The sequence below is a fragment of the Hemiscyllium ocellatum genome, chromosome 14 (assembly GCF_020745735.1).
Source record: "Hemiscyllium ocellatum isolate sHemOce1 chromosome 14, sHemOce1.pat.X.cur, whole genome shotgun sequence".
NCBI classification, from domain to species: Eukaryota; Metazoa; Chordata; class Chondrichthyes; order Orectolobiformes; family Hemiscylliidae; genus Hemiscyllium; species Hemiscyllium ocellatum.
Genome location: NC_083414.1, coordinates 46,448,633 through 46,475,036, shown reverse-complemented (window position 1 = coordinate 46,475,036; position 26,404 = coordinate 46,448,633). Strand labels below are relative to the sequence as shown.

At 41.9% G+C, this 26,404-nt stretch overlaps 1 protein-coding gene across 3 annotated transcripts in view; it reads left to right on the top strand.

Annotated features, from left to right (window-relative positions):
* tmf1 (TATA element modulatory factor 1) overlaps positions 1-26,404 on the top strand; it is a 71,571-nt gene that overhangs the window by 33,144 nt on the left and 12,023 nt on the right. For all 3 annotated transcript variants that reach the window (XM_060835685.1, XM_060835683.1, XM_060835684.1), the window contains exons 9-14: positions 5,519-5,611; positions 7,105-7,261; positions 11,702-11,894; positions 18,669-18,738; positions 18,817-18,909; positions 19,390-19,509. In XM_060835685.1, coding sequence (XP_060691668.1) covers positions 5,519-5,611; positions 7,105-7,261; positions 11,702-11,894; positions 18,669-18,738; positions 18,817-18,909; positions 19,390-19,509 — 726 coding nt within the window. The remainder of the gene's footprint in view (positions 1-5,518; positions 5,612-7,104; positions 7,262-11,701; positions 11,895-18,668; positions 18,739-18,816; positions 18,910-19,389; positions 19,510-26,404) is intronic.

Genomic DNA, 26,404 nt, shown 5'->3' with positions numbered 1-26,404 from the left:
ACAGTCGGCCAGCTTTTTATTCTAACTTCATTGTCTTAAAATTTCATCATCTGCTGTGGTGGGATTTGAACATGTTCCCAGATATTATGCTGGAATTCTAGTTTACTAGTCCAGTGACATTACCACAATACCACTGCCTCCCTCAAAAAGACAATAATTATCTGAAGAGCAAATGTTTGTCGGGTTTCAGGAAGCAGAAGGGAAGTGATAGAAGATGAGTTGTCAGCAAGAACACGGAATTTAAAATGGCTACCACCTGTGTAATATAATGCGACATCATTTTTAAAACCTGCAACACATTGTGGCAAACATTTATCTGCAGGTTTCTCCAACACCTCTTGTAGGTTTTCTGTTATGTTACTGTGACACTTTATAGGTAAACCTATGAAATGAGTTTTTTTTAAAACTTCAGTCATGGGAAATGGCCTCACTGTCTGGGGCAGCATTTGTTGCCTTTGAGAAGGTGGTGGTGAGCTGTCTTCTTGAACTGCTCCAGTCTACGTGCTGCAGGTAGACCCAAAGTGATATTAGCGAGGATGTAACAAGACTGAAGGAATGGCAATATATTTCTGTGTCAGAACGGTGAGTTGCTTGGAGGGACTCTTGCAGCTGGTGGTGTTTTCATGTATCTTGCATGGCCAGATAGGTTTGAAACATGCTGTTTAAGGATCTTTAATGAATTTCTACACTGCATCTCATAGGTGGTACACACTGCTTTCCCTGTGGTTAAGGGACTGAATGTTTGTGGATGTTGTGCCAGTTAAGAGGGTTCTTTGTCCTGGATGGTGTCAAGCTTTTTGAGTGTTGTTGGAGCTGCACTCATGCAGGCAGGTGGGGAGTATTTAATCACAAGATAGAATGCATGGGCCTTGTAAGATGGTGGACAGCTCTGGAGAGTCAGGAAGTGAGTAACTCACACTCGTATTCCTAGTCTTTGGCTACAAGAACAGTTCATTGTGTTTATATGGCTAGTTTCTGGTCAATGGATTTTGCCAGTGGAGGATTCAGTGATGGTAATGCCACTGAATGTCAAGGAATAGTGGTTAGATTGTCTCTTTTTGGAAATGGTCATTGCCTGGCATTTGTGTGGTGCGAATGTTACTTGTTACTTATCATCCTAAGCCTAGATATTGTCCACGTCTTGCTGCATTTGGACATGGACTGCTTCAATATCTGAGCAGTCACAAAGTGTTTGATTGCAGGCTAATTGATATTGAACAATATGCTGTGGATACAGGTCTGTATCACCAGGTCTGGCAGCTGCAATAGAGAGAGAAACAGTATTAATATTTCAGGTCAGTAATCTTTATTAGAAGTGGAGAAAGTTAGAGATGTAACAAGTTTCAAACAAGTGACAGGGACGAGGGTGGATAAAAGAACAGAATGGCTTGTCTCTTGTAGGGTGGGAGGCTAGAAAAGTTAAATGTCAGAAAAAATAATAAAGCAACATTACAGGAAGTGCTGTTGTGACAAAATTGACAGAACTGTGAATAATTGCAGTTTGAAAGCAGAACAAATGGGAAAAAAAAATGAGGGGAGTGAAGAAGGGGGAAATCGCAAAGGATACTGTCTAAAATTGTGAACCTTCTCCCTTGCAGTCCGAGGCCCCCAAATATATTTTCCTGGTGAATCAGTGACAACTAATGCTACATTCAGTTGAATGTACTATACTTGTTGCTCATAACTTGATCTCCTCTATAACAAGAAAATCAAATGCAGACTGGGTTCCCACTTTGTGGAGCACCTCCATTCAATCTGCTAGGGGGACCCTAAGTTGGCTGTCACTGTCATTTTAATCCTCCACCTTGCTTCCACTTTGGCCTCTCTGTCCATCGTCTCCTGCAGTGCTCCAGTGAAACTCAGTACAACCTTAAGGAATAGCACCTCATCTTTGGACATGACATGTATGACAGATTCTGGACCCAATATTGAGTTAGAGCTGAAAATGCTGGTTAAAGCGCAGCAGGTCAGGCAGCATCCGAGACACAGGAAATTCGACGTTTCGGGCCAGAGCCCTTCATCAGGAATGAGCAGAGTGTGCCAGGCAGGCTAAGATAAAAGGTAGGGAGGAGGGACTTGGGGGAGGGGCGATGGAGATGTGATAGGTGGAAGGAGGTCAAGGTGAGGGTGATAGACTGGAGTGGGGTGGGGGCGGAGAGGTCAGGAAGAAGATTGCAGGTTAGGAGGGCGGTGCTGAGTTGAGGGAACCGACTGAGACAAGTTGGGGGGAGGGGAAATGAGGAAACTGGAGAAATCTGAGTTCATTCCTTGTGGTTGGAGGGTTCCCAGGCGGAAGATGAGGAGCTCTTCCTCCAACCGTCGTGTTGTTATGTTCTGCCGATGGAGGAGTCCAAGGACCTGCATGTCCTCGGTGGAGTGGGAGGGAGAGTTAAAGTGTTGAGCCATGGGGTGGTTGGGTCGGTTGGTCCGGGCGTCCCAGAGGTGTTCCCTGAAGCGTTCCGCAAGTAGGCGGCCCATCTCCCCAATATAGAGGAGGCCACATCGGGTGCAGCGGATGCAATAGATGATGTGTGTGGAGGTGCAGGTGAATTTGTGGCGGATATGGAAGGATCCCTTGTGGCCTTGGAGAGAAGTAAGGGAGGAGGTGTGGGTGCAAGTTTTACATTTCCTGCGGTTGCAGGGGAAGGTGCCGGGAGTGGAGGTTGGGTTGGTGTGGGGTGTGGACCTGACGAGGGAGTCATGAAGGGAGTAGTCTTTGTGGAACGCTGATAGGGGAGGGGAGGGAAATATATCCCTGGTGGTGGGGTCCGTTTGGAGGTGGCGGAAATGACGGCGGATGATACGCTGTACATGGAGGTTGGTGGGGTGGTAGGTGAGAACCAGTGGGGTTCGGTCTTGGTGGCGGTTGGAGGAGCGGGGCTCAAGAGCGGAGGAGCGGGAAGTGGAGGAGATGCGGTGGAGGGCATCGTCGATCACGTCTGGGGGGAGTCTGCGGTCCTTGAAGAAGGAGGCCATCTGGGCTGTACGGTATTGGAACTGGTCCTCCTGGGAGCAGATGCAGCGGAGACGAAGGAATTGGGAATATGGGATGGCGTTTTTACAGGGGGCAGGGTGGGAGGAGGTGTAGTCCAGGTAGCTGTGGGAGTCAGTCGGTTTATAGTAGATGTCTGTGTTGAGTCGGTCGCCCGAGATAGAAATGGAAAGGTCTAGGAAGGGGAGGGAGGAGTCTGAGACAGTCCAGGTGAATTTGAGGTCGAGATGGAAGATGTTGGTAAAGTTGATGAACTGTTCAACCTCCTCGTGGGTGCACGAGGCAGCGCCGATACAGTCATCGATGTAGCGGAGGAAAAGGTGGGGGGTGGTGCCAGTGTAGTTGCGGAAGATGGACTGTTCCACATATCCTACGAAGAGACAGGCATAGCTGGGGCCCATGCGGGTGCCCATGGCAACTCCTTTAGTTTGGAGGAAGTGGGAGGATTGGAAAGAGAAGTTATTCAGGGTGAGGACCAGTTCAGTCAGTCGAAGGAGGGTGTCAGTGGAAGGGTACTGGTTGGTGCGGCGGGAAAGGAAGAAGCGGAGGGCTTTGAGTCCTTCGTGATGGGGGATGGAGGTGTACAGGGACTGGATGTCCATTGTGAAGATAAGGTGTTGGGGACCGGGGAAGCGAAAATCCTGGAGGAGGTGGAGGGCGTGGGTGGTGTTCCAGGTGAATTTGAGGTCGGGATGGAAGGTGTTGGTAAAGTTGATGAACTGTTCAACCTCCTAGACCTTTCCATTTCTATCTTGGACCTGTATCAGACTCCTCTCTCCCCTTCCTAGACCTTTCCATTTCTATCTCAGGCCTGTCTCAGACTCCTCCCTCCCCTTCCTAGACCTTTCCATTTCTATCTCGGGCCTGTATCAGACTCCTCCCTCCCCTTCCTAGATCTTTCCATTTCTATCTCGGGCCTGTCTCAGACTCCTCCCTCCCCTTCCTAGACCTTTCCATTTCTATCTCGGGCGACCGACTCAACACAGACATCTACTATAAACCGACTGACTCCCACAGCTACCTGGACTACACCTCCTCCCACTCTGCCCCCTGTAAAAACGCCATCCCATATTCCCAATTCCTTCGTCTCAGCCGCATCTGCTCCCAGGGGGACCAGTTCCAATACCGTACAGCCCAGATGGCCTCCTTCTTCAAGGACCGCAGATTCCCCCCAGACGTGATCGACGATGCCCTCCACCGCATCTCCTCCACTTCCCGCTCCTCCGCCCTTGAGCCCCGCTCCTCCAACCGCCACCAAGACCGAACCCCACTGGTTCTCACCTACCACCCTCCGTGTACAGCGTATCATCCGCCGTCATTTCCGCTACCTCCAAACGGACCCCACCACCAGGGATATATTTCCCTCCCCTCCCCTATCAACGTTCCACAAAGACCACTCCGTTCGTGACTCCCTCGTCAGGTCCACACCCCACACCAACCCAACCTCCACTCCCGGCACCTTCCCCTGCAACCGCAGGAAATGTAAAACTTGCACCCACACCTCCTCCCTTACTTCCCTCCAAGGCCACAAGGGATCCTTCCATATCCGCCACAAATTCACCTGCACCTCCACACACATCATCTATTGCATCCGCTGCACCCGATGTGGCCTCCTCTATATTGGGGAGATGGGCCGCCTACTTGCGGAACGCTTCAGGGAACACCTCTGGGACGCCCAGACCAACCAACCCAACCACCCCGTGGCTCAACACTTTAACTCTCCCTCCCACTCCACCGAGGACATGCAGGTCCTTGGACTCCTCCATCGCCAGAACATAACAACACGATGGTTGGAGGAAGAGCGCCTCATCTTTCGCCTGGGAACCCTCCAACCACAAGGAATGAACTCAGATTTCTCCAGTTTCCTCATTTCCCCTCCCCCCACCTTGTCTCAGTCGGTTCCCTCAACTCAGCACCGCCCTCCTAACCTGCAATCTTCTTCCTGACCTCTCCGCCCCCACCCCACTCCAGCCTATCACCCTCACCTTGACCTCCTTCCACCTATCACATCTCCATCGCCCCTCCCCCAAGTCCCTCCTCCCTACCTTTTATCTTAGCCTGCCTGGCACACTCTCCTCATTCCTGATGAAGGACTCTGGCCCGAAACGTCGAATTTCCTGTTCCTAGGATGCTGCCTGACCTGCTGCGCTTTAACCAGCAACACATTTTCAGCTCTGATCTCCAGCATCTGCAGACTTCACTTTTTACTCCAATATTGAGTTAGTCAATTTTAGATTGTAATGTCTGTCCTAATTTCTTTTTCCTTTTTTGTTTGTGGTACTACATGCTTACATGTTGTCAATGTTGAACAGTGTTTTAAAAATCAATGAATATATCAGTCAGTTCATTTCTAATGTTTACATTTGTTAATTGTAATGAACAAATAAGGCAATTTAGAGATATGAAATCTATGAATTCTGGTTTGTAGCCAAATTAATATATTACTAAAAGTGAATTTAGTTCTATGAAGCGATGCATGTGTTTTGTGAGCAATAATATATGTATTTCTATTTGGTTATGGTATAGGTGGCAGATCTAAGAATAGTTCTTCAACGGGCTGAACAACAACAAGCCAGGAAAGAGGACTACTTGCGTCAAGAAATTGGTGAATTACAGCAGGTATACATATTCACGTTTTGGAGGTGGGGCATTTGAAAGATGGAAATCAGGATGGCAAAAAGAATAGTAATGTGAATTTGACAAGTATTTTCTTAAAGTGGGTATTTTTATGGGCTCAGTTAATGTCTCAGCAAGATTATTAGTGAGTGTCTCAGTTGTACAGACTAAAAAGCTGATGTATGCTGTTAACTCAGTGATGGGAGACATCCCGTGATTTGTCCCCAATTCTGTGGGTTGGGAAAGGGGAAAATTGATCAGCATTAACTTCTAATCTCCATTATGAAAGTGCACGTATTTGAGCATTGGGGATAAGATTGGTAGAAAATTAATATGATATTGATGTCAGCCTACGAAGACATGAATAATATACCAATTTAAGTGAAATACTGAGAAAAGTGATGCCTGTTGACCTACATTTCTCAAGATGGCAATATCTTGAGGAAATGAGAAGTGGCTGATCATTGACAGAGACTGGAAAAAGAATAGGTGAAGAAAGAAGCTTCATGGTAGAGCACCATTAGAAGCTATTAAACTGGGTAAATTTTTCCAGTATTTTTTGTTTTTATTTGAAGATGGGTCCTGATTTATATTCATATTTTCACTTGCTGGCTAGCACAATGATATTGATATATTTTGTTTTACCACCCCTTCTGCTGAATCTAGAGTCAAGTAACGCAGCATAGATCAACAATCAAAACTGGCACAACTTCACTATATTGTGCCTTCAAATATTGTCCTTGTCAGAAATGACAGAAATCAGCATGGCAGAATGAAACTGAGCTTTGGGGAATGATATAAGTGCAACATTCATTGAAAAGCATTTTAACATTTATTTCTGTATTTGGCTTGTAGGTAATGACAATCACTATTAACCATAGATGTGTGTAGTTCTTGGCTTCCAAAATAGTAATGAAGATGCAGTTGAAATTTGTTTTTGGTTTTCTTTATTATACCTGCTAATAGCAGATGTAAAATGGCACTAATGGAGCTTGATATTTTTCTCCCGAGTTGTTATCCAGATTGGAACACAGTACATGGCATGAAAATATCTGGAAAAATGATGCAAACATGTCTTATGGATTTGTAATTGAAACACCTTTGATAGCAAGATTGCACTGTTAATGGTTTAATGTCAAATAGTCATGTACTTTTCTTTGTAAGTTGAATAAATTTAAGTTTGCACTGAGAGAGAAATGTAAAGGTACCACTTTGTCTGATTCCAGAAGCTGATTTGTGGTTTATTTGATTTTAAATTAGGAAACAATAATTTTAGAAGTAGTGAACACACAGTGGAATATCTGTCCCCTAAACATCTATCACTACATGTAATTAACCTGAGGATGATGTAGTACAGATTATTGTTGCAGTTATTATTCTTTTCATCATTTACTGCATAGAATTTGGTTAGTTATAAATGTGTGTCACTTTCTTAGTTTAAGGAGAATGAAAGTACCATTTAATCTAAAATATTAACCAGTACGAATTTTTAATAGAGACTCCAGGAAGCAGATAATCGCAACCAGGAGCTGAGCCAAAGTGTTACGTCCGCAAGTCGACCACTGCTGAGACAGATTGAAAACCTGCAGGCTACACTTGTGGCACAGTCAGCATCCTGGGAAAAACTGGAAAAGAACCTGTCTAATCGTCTAGGTAAGGACCAAATTGTTATGGAATTTCTGATTACTGCAATTGTCTCATAAAATGTATGAATCTGAAGTCAATTAACCAGTAAAACACTTGAGTGTTTTCCAAAAATAAGAACATATATTCGTTAGTAGATCTTGTAAAATGCCACTTCACAGAATTGTTACAGTTCAGAAGAAAGTCATTCAGCTGATCGAATATACACCAGCTCTCCTAATGAGCATCATGATTTGGTGCTATTCTTCTGTCTTTTCCCCATACCCTTGCACTTTGTGTCTTTTCAATAGTCATCCAATGCTCTTTGAATGTCTTATTTGAATTTGCCTCCACCCATCTTTTCAGGCAGTGCATTCTAGACTCAAATCATTCGTTGTGTAAAAAAGCTATTTGTTGTGTCACATTTGCTATGTTTACAAATTAATTTGGGCGGCACGGTGGCACAGTGGTTAGCACTGATGCCTCACAGCTCCAGAGACCTGGGTTCAATTCCCACCTCAGGTGACTGACTGTGTGGAGTTTGCACATTCTCCCCGTGTCTGTGTGGGTTTCCTCCGGGTGCTCCGGTTTCCTCCCACAGTCCAAAGATGTGCGGGTTAGGTGAATTGGCCATACTAAATTGCCCGTAGTGTTAGGTGAAGGGGTAAGTGTAGGGGTATGGGTGGGTTGCGCTTCGGTGGGTCGGTGTGGACATGTTGGGCCGAAGGGCCTGTTTCCACACTGTAGGTAATCTAATCTAATTTAAACCTGAGCTCTTTCATTCTTAGTCCTTTTATGAGAATGAATGGTTTATTGCTGTCTACTCTATCTAGACCTCCCACAAGTCACAGAGCCATATAGCACAGAAACAGGCATTTTGGCATAAAATGTCCCTGCTGACCATGTTTCCTAAACTGAACTGTCCCATTTGCCTGCTTTTGACCCATATTCCTCCAAACCTTTCCTGCCCATTTATCTGTGCAAAAGTCTTTTAAATGTTGTAATTGTACCCTCCTCTACCATTTCATCTATAGCTTGTTCTATTTACACACTAATTTCTGTGAAAAAGTTGCCCATAGGTCCCTTTTAAGTCTTTCCCCTCGCACCTTAAATTTCAAAAACTTCTATTATATCTCTGTGTAGCCTTCCTCTCTGCAAGGAGATTGGTGCAAACTTTTTAAATCCATCCTTGTAACAGAACTATTTTTGCAAATCTCCTCTATGCTCTCCAATGCTTTCACCTCATGCTATACTGTGGTGACCAGAACTGTAGATAATATTCCAACTGAAGTCGAACAAGTGCCTTGCATATGTTGTTGCTCTTGTACTCTATGGCCTTACTAATACAGCCCAGAATATTGAATGATTTATTAACTGTGTTTTATTATTTATTTACCTATTGTATTGTGTTCTTCCTACAAAAATGCACTGAACTTTATCTGCCCACTCCACCAATTTAGCAATGTCCTTTTGGAGTTCTGCACTGTCCTGTTCACTGCATATGCTATTTTCAAGGTTTGTATAATCCACAAACTTTGAAATTGTCTTCAGAACACCGAGATCAATATCATTAACATTTCTTAGGAAAAGCAAAGTTCCCAGAACTAACTCCATGGGAACTTCACTGCAAACATTTCTCCAGCCCAAAATACATCCATTGACCTCAACTGTCTGTTTTCTATTAATCAGCTAATTTTGTACCTTCATTGTCACTGTGTCTTTTATTCCATGGGCTATGTACTTTCTCACAAGTCAGCTCTGTAGCACTGTATCGAATATCTTTTAAAATCCGTTGATACAAAATCAAGGGCATCAGCCTCAATGACCCCTTCCATTTCTACTTCAAAAAATTCCAGCAAATTAGTTAAATGTCACTTTCCCTTTAGAAATTCATGTTGACTGTTCATAAACAATCCACCTTTTTCTATGTAACTGCTAACTCTATCCCAAATAATTATTTCCAAAAGCTTCCCCATCCTGAAATTAAACAGACGAGTTTGCAATTGATGAGCTTATGCTTACAAACCTATTTTTAAAACAAGGGCCATCATGTCTCCAATTATCCAGTTCTCTGGCATCTCACAATTTAGGGAAGACTAATGGCCAGTCCCTTGCAATCTTCACACTGACTTCCTTCAGTTTCTCATCTGGTCCCACTGGCCTGTCAACTATTGATAGCCTGTCCAATAATTTCTCTTTGTCACTTTGCATCCAGTGCTTTTTTCCTCTGTCTCCATCGCCTATCTAGCATCCTTGGTAGATGCAAAGTATTCATTTAGCACCTCCGCCATGCCTGCATGTGTAAATCCCCTTTTGGTCCCTAATTGACTTTGCCAATGCTTTTAACAGCTTTTTTACTGTTGATGTACCGATCAAAAACTTTAGGCTTCCCTGACGTTGCTGCCAGTCTTTTCCCATTATCCCTTTTTGCTGCTGTTACGTGCTTTTCTACCACCTACTGTATTCCTTTTGGCTGTCAATTTTTTTTAAGCAGGCACTTGTCTTAATCACGTATTTCCTCCTTCATTTTAATTGCTATTCCCTTTTTAGTCCAGGGCGACCTGTATTTGTTTGCCCTGCCTTTCCCTTTTTAGCAACTATACCTTGACTGTGTGTGAACCATCTCCTTTTTGAAGATAGCCCGTTATTCCTTCGCAGTTTCTTTCCTTGGCCCAGTTCCATTCTTGCCCCATTGAAGTTGGCTCTCCTCCAGTTAATTATTTTGACTCTGCATTGCCTATTGCCCTTTTCTACCTTTATTCCAAACTTCATGATGTAATGATCACTGACTCTTAAATGGTTCCCCCAGTGATACTTGGTCTGTTTGGCCCCACCTTGTTTCCAAGAACCAGTCTCTCTTTCTCGTTGGACTGGACACAAACGGTTGTAGAAAACTTTTGTAAATCCAACTTTGAAATGTTTGCCCCACTCCATCCTTAATGCTATCCTGTCCCTGCCTACGTTCAGATAATTAAAAGTCAATAATTATAAACCCTTCATTATGTTGGCATTTCTCTAAAATTTCCCTGCAGATTTGTTTCGTTACATCTTCCCAGTCTGATGGCTACAGATACATCTTTTTGTTACATCAAGCCAAAGTGATTCTATACTTGAAACCTTTGGGAGTCCTCCTCCTCCTCCAGTATGTCCAGGTTGTCTTCAACCAATACCACCTCCCCTCATTTCCTACTTTCTGAATACCTTGTACCCAGGATTATTTAATATCCAGTCCTATTTAATACCCTTTCTACATCAGTAAGGTCCATAACTTCCCATATATTAGAAGCTACACATGTCACTTGACTAAGGAGAGCAACCACATTTTAAAATTATTTCCCTTGCATTAACTTTGTTCTATCTTGGATTGCTTATATTATTGTAATGGTTCTGACTTTCTCTCATTCCTGTTGTTTCTCAATTAAATCCGTCTATAGCTACTTCTTTGACAATAATGAGCTTTTCTAATTTAAAGCAATTTAAAGACAGTGCCGCATAGGAGTTTCTTCCTACCAATGATCTCACAGATTTTCTGTGACTTCACATTTTTTTTTACTCTTTTTCACATTGCCAATAAAAATGAAGTATTGGAACGATATCTCCAGTATTTCTCTATGAGGTTCCACATAAGCAGTCTGGTTTGAAGTGAAATATTTACTATATATTTGCTGTTGCAGTCATGCATGAATAAAAATTCAGAGCCGGACACCTACCTGCAGCTTTCCAGCTTTGTTACCGCTTCTTCACAAATTATTTTTTGTACTGAGAGATGGGGTGGAAGAGTTATCTATGTACTTGAAGCTCACTTCTCTGCTTAATAAGTGTTTGCCATTAAAAAATCTTCAGTCACATGGCATTATGGATGGAATGAAAGCTTTTTAAATGCTGGGCTTGAATATGACAGAGTAACACATCACCTTTCTGCTAGATGTCCATATTGCTGCTCATATTCTTTAATATAGCTCAGAAACCCAAAGCAACAGCCAGCTAGACCCTGAGGTCTGGATTGGGGAAGGGGGAGGATGTAGAGAATCTCCCAACATCTGTGTAATCTGGCCATTGTTGTATTTTTTCACAGAAAAAATTCTACTGGCTTCATTCATGCTGTCTTCCATTTTATTCAAGCAACACACTTTTAACAAGGCCCAATGATCACCATATCTTGCAAGCAAAATTTGAAGTAAATGTTTAAAAGTGTTGATGTGCATAGTACAAACTATTGAATACAGCTGCTGCAACTTCACCAGTAGTTATTTTGTATTAATAAAATAGATGAAAAGGAAATTGGTAAGCAGGCACGATGAGCATTGCAAACAGATTCACTGACTCAAATTTAGTTGAAAGGCATAAAAAGTTTGTGTAGAATTATTGATTGTTCTAGCAGTGTTTATGTGTTTAGTTATCAATACAGCAGCCAACCGAAACCTCAGAGCTAGTCATCCATGCTTATTTATCTTAACTTTCCTTGGCTAGCTGACAGTCAAGCCCAGCTTGCCGCTGCTGTGGAAAAGGAACGGTCAGTCTCAGAAGAGCTTCTCACACTCAGGACCCAGGTTTCCTCATTAGATTCACAAAACAGCTTGCTGCGTCAGGAGAAGAGCAGGCTGCAAGCTCAATTAGAGTCTGAGAGAGTCAGGCTTGAGAAGACTGAAGATGAAAGTAATAAGTGAGTAAATTGAAAATTTAATGGCTAATTTACAATTGTGTAATTTGCAGCATAGAAAGGAGCCATTTGCCAATCTAAACTGTTTCATATTTAAATAATTTCCTTCCGAACAAGTGATGGTCTTTACCTTGAGGGAATTTTGGTAAGGCTCTCCATGTCCTTTTAATTGTTTCAAAAACGTTTTTCTGGTTTTCCCTATTGGTGATTTAACCTTGGTTACCAATATCTCCAATTAAACAGTTCTTCATGATTACTGGCACACATTACCATGTTGAAAAGGTGAAGGAACACAGTTTTGTCAGTCTTTTTTCATTGATTGACTTCTATAGTCGTCATGGGGAAATGTATTCAATGAGTTGTATTTATATAGAGTCAAAAAGTGTGGCACTAGAAAAGCACAGCAGGTCAGGCAACATTCAAGGAGCAGGAAAATTGATGTTTTGGGCATAAGCCCTTCTTCAGGAATGTCGGGGGAAGAGGAAGAGATCATACGCACGCACACTTGCCCTCCCTCTCCCTCCCTCCCTCACATTCACACTCACACTCACTCTCACTCTCACACACTCTCTCTCACTTACACTTGCTCTGTCTCACTCACACTCTCTTTCTCTCACAGACACACGCACACACACTCCCTCTCTCTCTCTCACACACTCACTCACTCTCTCTGTCTCTCTCACACACACACACACACACACACACTCTCTCTCTCTCTCTCTCTCTCTCTCTCTCATTCTCTGTTTGACACTCACTCACTCACTATGGGTGTGTGCCTCAAAAGTTGATTCTTTTACTCCTTGGATGCTGCCTGACCTGCCTGCTGTGCTTTTCCAGTGCCACACACTGTTCAACTCTGATCTCCAGCATCTGCAGTCCTCATTTTCTCCTAGTTGCTGTATTTATATAGCGCCTTTAATGAGCATTGGGAGTGCCAAAGCACTTTATAGCCAATGAAGTACTTTTGAACTTACAGCGTACGAAATACAGTAATTAATTTTCACACAGCATGCTTCTTCAAAATGTAATAATTGACCAGGATGTCAGGAATGTCATCTTTGAAGGGGTGCAATTGGATCTGTTACGTCCATCTGTAGGTCCAAGCGGAACCTTGGTTTATCATCTCATCTGAAAGATTGCACCTTTGACAGTGCAGAGTCCCTCAATACTGTACTGTTGTGCTTAAATGCTGGAGTAGGAGTGGTATTCACAACTTTCTATCAAAGATGGATTGGTGCTACCTGCTGAGCCATGGCTGACATAAATCATAGAATCCCTACAGTATGGAAGCACATCCTCCGAAGAGCATTCCATCCAGATCCACTCCCCTCTCCTATCCCTGTAAACCTACATTTTCCATGTATAATCCTGCACACTTTGGGCAATTTAGCATGGCCAATCCACTTAACCTGAATATTGTTGGACTGTGGGAGGAATCTCATGCAGGTATTGGGAGGATATGCAAACTCCACACAGATAGTCACCCGGGGATGGAATTGAACCCAGATCCTGGGCGCTGTGGTGCAGCAGTGCTAACATACATGGTTCTGGAAACACAAGTTGCTGAATTAATCCCTATAATTTGCTCTTACTTCTGTTATCGTGCTAATTATTCATCATTGTACCATTAAAAGGCTTTATAATTCCTATAATAATGGAATATCCAGAATTCATACAATACTTCCCAACGTGGTGTATCCAAAATATTCAGTATTACCTATTTTCTGTTATATTCCTTATTTCTGTATATGTATTGCTGATTTCCATTTCTATTTCTCATCTGTTCCATTTCTGTTCTCAACTTTAAAGATATATGTATCTTTGCTGTGAGATCTCACTGTCCACCCATTCTTAAGAATTAATGAGACGTCACAATTTTTAAAGTTTAATAACTGTCAATTTATAGATTTTTAAATTTATGCTTTTATGTTAAGATTAGGACAAAATACAAATGAAACTAGCCCATATTCCAATTTATGTCTGTGATACACACAGTAGCTGTTTACTATTGACCAACATTTTTAGTGAAATTTCTGGTGTTTTTTTTCAAAATGTTTCTTTAGATTCTGTATTTATTAGAGAAATTCTTTGTTTTGAGAAGTAATTTATCAAAATGCCACTTGTATAATCTCAATGCCATGCATTGACCACAACAACTGCAGTAAGATGGGATCATGAATAATAATTCTTATAACTAGATGTGTACTTAGAGGGACATAAATAAATCCTTCTAATCTGCAATTAATGACTGTAGGATTCTGTTCATCTTTGAATATATATTGCAGAATACTGAACAGCTTATAAATTAGATGTGAGGCTTTCCAGTAGCGCTCAATTTTATTGTGGCCTTATTTTCCATAAATCCTATTGTTAGTAATTTGCTCCAGTAAAAGTTTCGCAACTACCCTCTCACTCCATTTCCTATCCAACACAGAAGTGGTTTCTCAATTGAACCAAACTTGAGACAAAAGACACAATGAAAGGTACAGCATTTCAATTGTGAAGTGTTCAGAATACAACTGTTAGCAGCATTGCTAACCATTGAGCCCATGGTGGCAGTGTAAATGCAGGGTGATGGGGATAGGGTGAGAATCTGGCTCTGGGTATGATGCTCTTTGGAAGGTCGATGCTGACTTAGTGGGCTGAATGGCCTCTTTTTGCACTGTAAGGATTCTAACTTAGAAGTACACCACTTGTATGCAACTCAGCACACCTCCAACCTTTCACATATTTGAAATATCTTGTGTGAGCATTCATTGTCACAGCCTGCTGTATAACTCTATGACTCTAAATATAATGGAAATTACCAAAACAGGCTATATTTAGCATCATTGTTATATGACCTATTGAATATATTAATTGGATATCCCAAGCATTGCTATCCACGAAGATATAAACTTGAACTACAGTTTAGAAGTCCTCAGTGCTTGTAGCAATTGTATCACTCCAGTAACATTATCAATTATCACATGATTTGACGTTGGGGACTAAATGCTAATGGATACCCTCAAGTTTGGGGCTTTCTGTCATGTCGGCTAAATGGGGGAAGTCCATTTTCTAAGGCACCTCTACTACACAGAGGAGTTGTAACCTGTGTAAAATCCCAACTTTTATCTACATGTAGGAGTATAGTCATTTTAGATGTCCTCCTGCACTTACAGAGCCCCATGTTTTATGATGAAAATTTAAACTGTACTGCACTTAACAGTTCAAATTTTACATTGCATAACGAGTAATGTATAAGTATTTCAATCTGATGATCGCCAGATCACTGTTCTTTTGAAATATGTCGATATTACTCATTTTACAAATTACAATTCACTAACATTTAGAGACTGACCTTAATATATTGTTTGTTTATTCATTGCGTAACGAAAGTATTTGCCTAAGTAGATCTTAATTTTAATCTGTGCTGAATTAGCTAATATCAAGTGGGTGTATTGAGGCAATAAAATTGAGTGTATTGAGTCACCTGGAATACATTAACGTTGATGAACATTTGGTCCTGAACACTGTTGTTCTATAATTACATTGTTAAGTGACATAGATGAAACAAAAATGTTATATAAAGTTAAATTGTCTTCCAAAAAAACTGCACTAATGCAATATGTATTGGTTACATTAAGGGAATAAATTTTAAACTGGGGTTTGCATAACATTGGCCAACCTGCATATGACCTGTTTAGGTCAGTCTTGCCTAAGTAGATTCAGTAGTGCCATCTATTGGGTCTCTTTGGTAATTCATACTTCAAGACTGCTTCAATAAATCATCATTATATTTTCTTTCCAGCATCATGTTAATATAGTTGCTGATTCCCAGAAACATTTCCAATAATCCTTAATGGTTATGCATGATGAACATTTAACTGTAATATTATTGCATTTAAAACATTACTTTGCCCAATGGTGAATGTATATTTTTTACTATCCCGGAATTAAGGATGTAATGCAGGCATATTCAATTTGTGACTTTGTTAGTACACATATCCCAATTTCCAGGCAATTTTTAAAATCCAAGCCATTTAGTGCACTTACATCACTTATTCACAAGCTTGTCTTATTTGAATTATGTGGACTGAGTAAGTTAGAGCGGCTGCTTTTAGTGCTATATCAATGGTACGTAAATCCTACATTTGCGCATCAAGATGTGCAATGTAAACTAGTAGGAACATGAATGAGACATTTTAGATTGCTTCTGGATGTGTTTTGGGCAGGGCATTTAATACAAGGGCAAGGAGGTATATCATTGGAAAATGTTCCTTGCTCACTGGGGAGGCACTACTGATAGGATAGTATCCCTCCTTTCATTGTGTCTAGTCATAATACTCCCTACCCTCCTCCAAAATGTGCCAAAACTTACTTCCTTTGGAATGCTTTTGTGGGCCTTTTTTGAGGGTAGGTAGAATTTCCAACCCATAGATTTAAACTTCCGCTGTAATCCCAAGGTTCCCTGCTAGATCACCTATACAACTATAGATCAAAGCTTTAATTCCCAAGTTTCAGCATATCGTGAATGTGAAGCCTCAATGGAGGTGTCATATTTTGGATGAGGTGTTAAATTTAAGGCCTTTTGTGAAGTACAGGATGAGTGGAAACTACTGCATGAGAAGGCATAAGCATAGCATGACAGGTTTAATAAGGACATTCTTTTACTATCCTTTTTGATCATCAATGCAAACACTTATAATGGAAAATCAGAAGTGAATGCAAACTTAAAATATCTTACAAATCCAGCTCTTGGGATGTTGCACAAATTTATCAGTTTCTTCTCAGTTTTTTGTCTGTTATTTTTCAGATTAGATTAGATTCCCTACGTGTGGAAACAGGCCCTTTGGCCCAACAAGTCCACACCGACTCTCGGAAGAGTAACCCACCTAACACATTGGCAATTTAGCATGGCCAATTCACCTAACCTGCACATCTAAGGACGTGGGAGGAAACCGGAGCACCCGGAGGAAACCCACACAGACATGGGGAGAATGTACAAACTCCACATAGATAGTCACCCGAATCTGGAATCGAACCTGGGTCCCCGGCGCTGTGAGGCAGCAGTGCTAACCACTGTGCCACCGTGCCACTCCTTTTACTCTGTCCTCTGTTGTTTATTTTTTCCCTTTTAGATGGAAGCTGCTGAGTGATATAGTCTGATGATTTTTGAGGGAAAATCAGCAGAAGCAAATGCTTGGGTGGGGATTTGTGATTAAAACTGGACCTTAGTGATGCCTATCCCATTGCCTTCCTAGCTTTTTCATTAATCGTGTTGCTCACCTTACCCTTTACTCTTTATTGCTTTTAACCCAAGAATAGCTAACAACTTGCTGAATTACCCACGGCTGTTCTGAAGAAAAGTCACACTGGACTTGAAACGTTAACTTCCTTCCTCTCCACAGATGCTGCCAATCTGCTAAAAATTTTCTGAGATTGCCCCATACTAGAAATATGATTCCTTCCTCACCTTGCAATTTAAAGTTTCTTCTAAACTTTGCTTCAAAAAATTAACTTCCCTTTCAAAAAAAGGGACAGTTTGATAGTTTGTTTTTTAGTTTCTTATTTGTAGTGAGGTTAACAGTTGGTGAACTTCAAAATTGAAATGTTACCATATGAACTAACTTGAAGACCTCCGCTCTTCGCAGCATTGCTTCCTGTTTTTTCATTCAGATTAATAAACTCTTTTGAGTTTACAGAATATGAGCACAAGTTTCAGCAAATACACATTCAGTTAACTATCATTATTTCTCTGAGACTTATGCATTACTTCTTTAAAAAATGAAAAACACTCAAGTATCTCTTTCTTGTTAACATTTATTCTTTTTTTGCCCTTGCTGTAAATATAAGAAAAGCATTCCTGTGCTGCCGACTTGGCATTCCAGAAAATTAGGTATTTTGAGTGGAATTTAGGTGCTGGGATGGTGGACCCTTCCACTGGCTGGAGAGCCAACGGCAGTCCTGTTGTAGCCATTTCTGGGAGCTCTGTTGGTATTAAATATTGCATAGGGTACCCAGCTCCAGCAGAGGGAGTTTCCCTCAGGAACTTCACCTACAGGGTGATTGAGCCCTGTGATCAGAGACTAACAATTCCTTAGTACTAGCAGTGTCACTGGAACAGTGGCCTGTACTGGTATTACAGTAGACCCAAGGATAGGGATTGGGTAAGAGAAGCACCTATAAGGGGGAAAAGCGGGGTCACTGTAAAGGAAAATGATCTTTTCCTGTAGATTCCTCCCTTGTTGCCAGTGGATCCCTCCAGCATACCTGCCAGGGTTAACCTGGGAGTTTACTTATACTCACTGTGAACAACTCTTTCCAATCCTCCCACTTCCTCCAAACCAAAGGAGTAGCCATGGGCACCGCATTCCTGAAGAAGGGCTTATGCCCGAAACGTCGATTCTCCTTCTCCTTGGATGCTGCCTGACCTGCTGCGCTTTTCCAGCAACACATTTTTTCAGCTTTGATCTCCAGCATCTGCAGTCCTCACTTTTTCCTAGTTTACTTACGCAGTATATAATTGAATAGTTCCATATTTACATAAAGTTCATTATAAAGGTGATCATAGGAATTGATAATGACTTTTAAGAAGGTTCTCACAAAAATGTGGCATAAATGTGGAAGTGTGAGGTCTTTAATGAGAAAAAGATTGAAATCTATTTTGCCCTAAATTAGAAAGTTCAAAAGCTGTACAAATAACCTACGTTTATAAATTCAAACTGTATTTTATTTCATTAGTCACATTTAAACTAAATAGTTTTCATTTCTATAAAATATGTTTATTAATTTCAGACATCATGTGGAGTTTGACAACCTGAAGACTGAGTACATGAAGGCCCTTGAAGAAGCAAGGAAAGAAAAGGTACAAATAAGATCAATCTGGTAATTCAGCTGGATCAGTGTCTCTCAATCTTTTCTCATGATATTTCTCTCATGTTAGATTACCTTGACTAATCTATTGGAAATGGAAAAGTTGAAAGTTGAACAGGAAAAAAAGAAAGCAATTCTTGCACAAGATGCATTAAAAGAGAAGGTATTCAACTGATGTTTTTTTAATATTCCTGACTAGAATTAGCGCTTGGTATATTGAATTGATGTCAAGATTAGAGTGGTGCTGGAAAAGCGCAGCAGATCAGGCAGCATCTGAGGAGCAGGAAAATCGACGTTTCGGGCAGGAGTCCTTCGTCAGGAATGAGGCTGGGTGCCCTGGGAACCCAAGGCTCCTAGCCTCATTCCTGATGAAGGACTCCTGCCCGAAATGTCAATTTTCCTGCTCCTTGGATGCTGCCTGACCTGCTGTGCTTTTCCAGCACCACTCTAATCTTGACTCTAATCTCCAACATCTGCAGTACCCACTTCTGCCTATATCTAATTGATGGTTGGATGTGTGAATACTTGGAATTGCAGTTATTGACATAAATTAGAAGTGCTTGGACCATATCAAAATATCATTGTTTTTCAAGTTCTGTGTGTATTTTGTTTCATTATCACTAGTTCTACTTTTCTTCCAAAGGATCGGAAGTTGTTTACTAATCCAGGGCTGGAGCCAGTGCCAAGTACTCCAACACTCTCTCGATCTAGTTCTGTCAGTGGTGCTGAGATGGCATCGTTACAGGCTTCTATAAACTCTCAGGTGGGTATACCTGATGCTACAGTAATGTCTTTTGAGAGAGACATGAAAAATGACAGGACAGGACCAAAGAAGCAGAAAGAGAAGTACCTGGAATTATAGCACATGTTTAACCTGATTAAGAGATTTAGCTCGGTGTTAGAAAACAAACAGTAAGATTAATGGGTATAAGCTTGAATTTGAAGTTTGTGTCTCGTAGCATCTAACATGGCCCTCAACTATAAGATAGAGAATTGTGTATCAAGTTTGTTGACTCAGTGATAAGTGGTATTACTGGGAGCATAAAATTACAAACATACCTTGATAATTTAAGTGAATGGAGAAAATGGGGCAAGGGGATATCAGTGTAGATAATTGTGAAGTCTTCCATTTTAGACTAAAATGGAGAGATCATGACAAGTTGTTAAGGGCAGAAAGCGAGGAATAATAGACAACTAAAGAGTTTGAGAGGTCAGAGCACAGAAGTTAAATGCAATGTAGTAGTCAGAAACAATAAATAAGCAAAAAGGCTAATGGAATGCTAGCCTTTATATGTAAAGAACTGGGATATAAAGGGAATGGTGTTTTTCTTCAGCTAAAAAAATCCCTGGTACTATGTGCATTACTGGGTAACATACTTTACAATGTGTAGCATGGGCCCTTGAAATAGTACAGTACGGATTCACCAGTATGTTAGGGCTTTGAAATTTTAAAAAATGAGGAAAGTTTGTATAAATTAGGTTTGTACTCTCTAGAATGTAGAAAATTTAGGAACATATATGATTAACACCTGGCTCTGTGGTTCAGAAGGGAAGAGGGGGAGAATAGGAGAGCGATAGTGATAGGAGATCCAGTGGTTAGAGGAACAGATGAGGTTCTGTAGTCGTGAACGAGACCCCTGGATGGTATGTTGCCTCCTGGATGCCAGGGTCAGGGATGTCTCGGATCGATTCCACAAGATTCTTAAGGGGATGGTGAATACCCCGAAGTTGTGGTACACATCGGCACCAATGACATAGCTAGGAAAAGGGATGAGGACCTGAAAAGTGAATATAGCGAGTTAGGTTGAAAGCTAAAAGGCAGGAAGAGCAGTCATCTCAGGATTGCTACCTGTGCGATGGGCTAGTGAGGCTAGGAACAAAGAGCGAATGCAGCTGAACATGTGGCTGCACAGCTGGTGTAGAAGGGAGGACCTCAGATATGTGGATTGTTATGATACCTTCTTGGAAGATGGGACCTGTACAAGAAAGTTGGGTTGCACCTGAACTGGAGGGGTACCAATATCTTGGCTGGGAGGTTTGCTGCAGCACTTTGGGAAGGTTTAAACTAGTTTGGCAGGGAGATGGAAACCAGAGCTACAAATCAGATAGCTGGTGAACAGGCAAATGCAGTGTGCAGAGACTCTGTGAGGAAGGATAGACAGTTGAAAGGGCAAAGTTGCAGTCAGTGTGATGGGTTGAAGTTTGCCTATTTTGACGCAAGAATTGTCAGGAATAAGGGCGATGAACTTAGAGAATGGATTAGGACTTGGAGCTACATGGTTGTGGCCATTAGAGACTTGGATATCACAGGGGCAGGAATGGCTGTTGGATGTTCTGGGGTTTAGATGTTTCAAAAGGAGTAGGGAGGTAAGTAAAAGAGGTGGGGGAGTGGCTTTGCTAATCAGGGATAGTATAACAGCAGAAAGGGAGGTCATATGCTGAGTCATTGTGGGTGGAAGTCAGAAATAGGAAAGGAGCAGTCACTTTATTGTGACTTTTTATAGACCTCCAAATAATAACAGAGATACGGAGGAGTAGATTGGGAGGCAGATTTTCCAAAGGTGCCGAAGTCACAGAGTTGTTGTCATGGGTGACTTCAACTTCCCTAATATTGATTGGATCCTCCTTATAGCAAATAGTTTGGATGGAGCAGACTTTGTCAAGTGTGTCCAGGAAGGATTCCTGACTCATTATGTAGTTAGCTGAAAATGTGCTGCTGGAAAAGCGCAGCAGGTCAGGCAGCATCCAAGGAACAGGAGATTCGACGTTTCGGGCATAAGCCTTTCTTCAGCCCTTGTCCTACTGAGGCAAAGGGATGGTCGGGCGAAGGAACCTTGGATGACCAGAGGTGTGGAACATCTAGTCAAGAAGAAGAAGGAAGCTTACTTAAGATTGAGGAAGCAAGGATCAGATAGGGCTTTAGAGGGTTACAAGGTAGCCGGGAAGGAACTGAAGAATGGACTTAGGAGAGCTAGAAAGGGACATGAAAAAGCCTTGATGGGTAAGATTAAGGAAAACCCCAAGGCGTCCTACACTTATTTGAGGAGCAAGATAATGGCCAGAGTGAGGGTAGGGCTGATCAGGGATAGCGGAGGGAACTTGTGCCTGGAGTTGGAGGAGATAGGGGAGGTCCTTAATGAATAATTTGCTTCAGTATTCACTAGTGAGGGGGACCTTGTCGTTTGTGAGGACAGCATGAAACAGGCTGATACGCTTGAACAGGTTGATGTTAAGAAGGAGGATGCGCTGAAAGTTTTGGAAAACATAAGGATAGATGAGTTCCCTGGGCCAGCTGAGATATATGCAAGGTTACTACAGGAAGCGAGAGAAGAGATTGCTGCATGTTTGGCGATGATCTTTGTGTCCTAACTGTCCACTGGAGTGGTGCCAGATGATTGGAGAGTGGCAAATGTTATTCCCTCATTCAAGAAAGGGAATAGGGACAACCCTGGGAATTACAGACCACTCAGTCTTATATTGGTGGTGGGCAAATTATTGGTGAGGATTCTGAGAGACAGGATTTATGATTATTTGGAAAAGCATAGCTTTGTGAGGGGCAGGTCATGCCTCACCAGCCTTACTGAATTCTTTAAGGATGTGGCAAAATACATAGAGTCATAGAGATGTACAGCATGGAAACAGACTCTTCAGTCCAACCCGTCCATGCTGACAGACATCCCAACCCAATCTAGTCCCACCTGCCAGCACCCAGCCCATATCCCTCCAAACCCTTCCTATTCATATACCCATCCAAATGCCTCTTAAATGTTGCAATTGTACCAGCCTCCACCACATCCTCTGGCAGCTCATTCCATACACGTACCACCGTCTGCGTGAAAAAGTTACCCCTTAGGTCTCTTTCATATCTTTCCCCTCTCACCCTAAACCTATGCCCTCTAGTTCTGGACTCCCCAATCCCAGGGAAAAGACTTTGCCTACTTACCCTATCCATGCCCCTCATAATTTTGTAAACCTCTATAAGGTCATCCCTGAGTCTCTGATGTTCCAGGGAAAACAGCCCCAGCCTGTTCAGCCTCTTCCTGTAGCTCAGATCCTTCAACCCTGGCAACATCCTTGTAAATCTTTTCTGAACCCTTTCAAGTTGCACAACATCTTTCCGATAGGAAGGAGGCCAGAATTGCACGTGGTATTCCAACAGTGGCCTAACCAATGTCCTGTACAGCCACAACATGACCTCCCAACTCCTGTACTCAGTACTCTGACCAATAAGGGAAAGCATACCACATGATGAAGGTAGAGCAGTGGATGTGGTGTACATGGATTTTAGTAAGGCGTTTGATAAGGTTCCCCATGGGAGGCTCATTCAAAAAGTAAGGAAGCATGGGATAAAGAATTGGCTGGCCCATAGAAGAGAGAGGATGGTGGTTGATGGAAAGTATTCAGCCTGGCGCTCTGTGACCATTGGTGTTCCGCAGGAATCTGTTCCAGAATGTCTGCTCTTTGTGATTTTTATAAATGACTTGGCTGAGGAATTGGAAGGGTGGGTTAGTAAGTTTTGGTTAGTAAGATGACATGAAGGTTGGTGGAGATGTGGATAGTGTGAAGGGTTATTGTGGGTTGAAACAAGACATTGACAGGGTGCAGAGCTGGGCTGAGATGTGGCAGATGGAGTTCAACCTGAAAAGTGGGAAGTGATTCACTTTGGAAGGTCGAATTTGAATGCAGAATACAGGGTTAAAGGCACTGTAGAGCAACAGGGATCTTGGGGTCCACATCCAGAAATCTCAACAGTGATGAAGAAGGAAGCTTTTAGTCAGCACTAATCGTTTTATGGAGCCATTAGAGGGCCTGGGTCTTTAGACCCATTTCATTTCCAGTGGCGGTTTGTCAAGCAACATTTGTGGGGGCAGAGATTGGTTGGTAAGGGATTAATTTTTGGGTAGTGAGATTCTTGGGTTGAGTTACTGCAGTGAAGACTTTAATGCCATTATGTGAATTGATGAAGAGGAATTACAAACATCCAATATTTTAACGCGTGAAACCAATGAATTATGCCATTGCATTCCAGAAAACATGGTGAGCTTTAGTGTTATCCCACTTTTGCTCTGATGGAGAAGTCCCCATATTGAACTGAAACACTATTACTATGTAGATGGCATAACGTAGAGCTCTACAATAGTCATAAATGTTTTTTCTAACTGATAACATTAGAGAACAGCATCAGTCACTGTATAGATAGAGTAAATATGTGCTCACAAACTCCTGGGAGCTTCATTAATATTAAATATTAAGCTAAAGACTATAGGCACCAATGCTTTTAATTATTTATTAATAGTTCAGCTCATTATTTGTTTGACACCTCTGAATGTTGTAATGCTGCTGTGCATCAAGTTAGGATAGTTGGCAATACTAATCTGAAAGTATTGGCATCAGTAAAATAATAGTCTTAAAGGAGCTTCTAATAGTTTTTGATTTAAAAAGCTGCTTCTGATAACTGATTTTATTTTAAATGCAAGATTAGATCTGTTTTACATTTTAATTTGGATTCCTGAAGTCAGCATCACCATTTTCCATAAATTGGTTATAGCATTGTAGAATTTGATTAAATTGAGAGTGAGAGTCACCTATCGATGCAACAAATCCACAGATGCCATCTCCCTGGCCCTACATTTATCCTTGGAACATCTGGACAACAAGGATACCTATATCAGTCTCCTACTTATTGACTACAGCTCTGCTTTCAACACCATAACTTCAAACTAACCCAGCTCCAAACTCCGGGACCTAGGTCTCTGCTCCTTGCTGTGTAACTGGATTCTTGACTTGCTGACCAACAGACTGCAGTCAGTAAGAATAGGCAACGACACCTGCTCCACAATAATCCTCAACCTTGTGCCTGTCAAGGCTTCTTTTACGCTTTGTAAACATCCAATATGTGGCCAAATTCTGCCCCATTTCCATTTCTTTTTTTTTAAAGATATTTTTATTAGAAATTTAATATTTTGACAGATTTACAAAAATAAACAGAACTTTCAAGCACAAACATTAATATAAAAATAGATCTTAAATATATAATCATCAAAATTCAAAGGAATGATACTAAAGAAGAAAGAAAAACAATGAAACTCAGTTAACTACTAATCTAATCCACAATTATCCAGAGTGTATAGTTGAGTCACTTACATCCTTCAAACAAGAGAAAATGTTCTCTAATACACTCATAACAGTATAATAAAAAGGAAACTATTTCCAAACAATAAGAACAAAAAAAAACATGTTTGAATGGAGATCCTCCCCCTTATTCTCAGGGGGTCTTACTTCCTTTCTAAAGGTTCACCATATCCTCTCCCAAACAGTGTCCCACCCTTGACCCGGGCGCTCCTTAATAGGATTTAGATATAATACCGAGCTAAAGTTAACAGTGAGCGCCCCACCCCCACCCCCACCCCTCCCCACCCATACCTGAGTATATCTGATAGCATCAATGCCATGTACAAACACACATAACTATAAAATTACAACTCCAACAAATTACAGTTAAGTATAATAACATAAAATAGCAAGGGAAGACAACCCTGCTCCCAGAAGCAAAAGTAAAGTAGAGTAAAGTATCCATTTCTCCCCACGGAGTGTGGAAGAGGCAAGCCAACATAAATTGTCTCTTACGATTTATTTAAACGAGTCTAAAAGTTCCTTAGCCTCTTCTGGTGATCTAAAATTATACTCGGATCCTTCGTGGTTAAAGCATAACGTCGCTGGGTAGCGTAAGGTGTATTGAATATTTAAGTTCCTAAGACATTTCTTCACCTCATCAAACGCCTTCCTCCTTCGTGCCAAAGCCAGGGAGAAGTCCTGAAATAACATAATCTTGGATCCTTCATGAATCATAGCTTTAGGATCCTTTCCAAGCTTTCTGGAGGCGTCCAGGAGTATCTGCCTCTCCCTATAACTCTGCAGCCGGAACAGGACCGGGCGTGGGCGCTGGTTTGGGCCAGATCCGCGTACTGCGACCCGGTAGGCCCACTCCACCCTTACCCGGTCAGTTTCAGCCCCCAGGTTTAAAAGCTGGGGCAGCCATCGCTCCAGAAATACTACTAACTGTCCCTTCTCTTCTTGTTCAGGGAGGCCCAGAAGACGGATATTCTTTCTCCGATTTCTATTATCCAGGTCATCCATGTAGATTTCAAAGGCCCGGACTCTCTGCTCCAGAGCTCGCACCTGTTCTGCAGCTGTTTGTGCTGCAGCCTCGGAGGTCGTGGCCTTTAGCTCCGCCCCCTCCACTCAGCCCTGTAATTCCTCGAGAGCCTGGCTGTGCTTTTGTAACTTTTCTTCGAATGCATTCCATCTCTGTCTGGATTCTGCAATGAAATTGACGAGTGTCGTTTCCAGCCTGGCAATCATCTCTTCAAGGCCTGTTTTTACATCAGCTGCAGCCGGAGGAGGAGAGGAGGGTGGGGGAGGGGTCTTTGTTTTCTGAGAGCTGCGGGATCCCTTTGGTTTACTCATTATCCACTTAATATTAAACTGCTTAAATATAATAGTAAGCAGCTAATTAAGGTTAGAAATTTTTTTTGGGTGGTTTGGTAAGTGTGGTGGGGGTGAGTAACTCACTTTACCCAGGTTTTGGGAAGAGCACTGTAAACTCAGACTTGCTGAGTCGCCGCCATCTTGGATCTCGCCCATTTCCATTTCTAAGG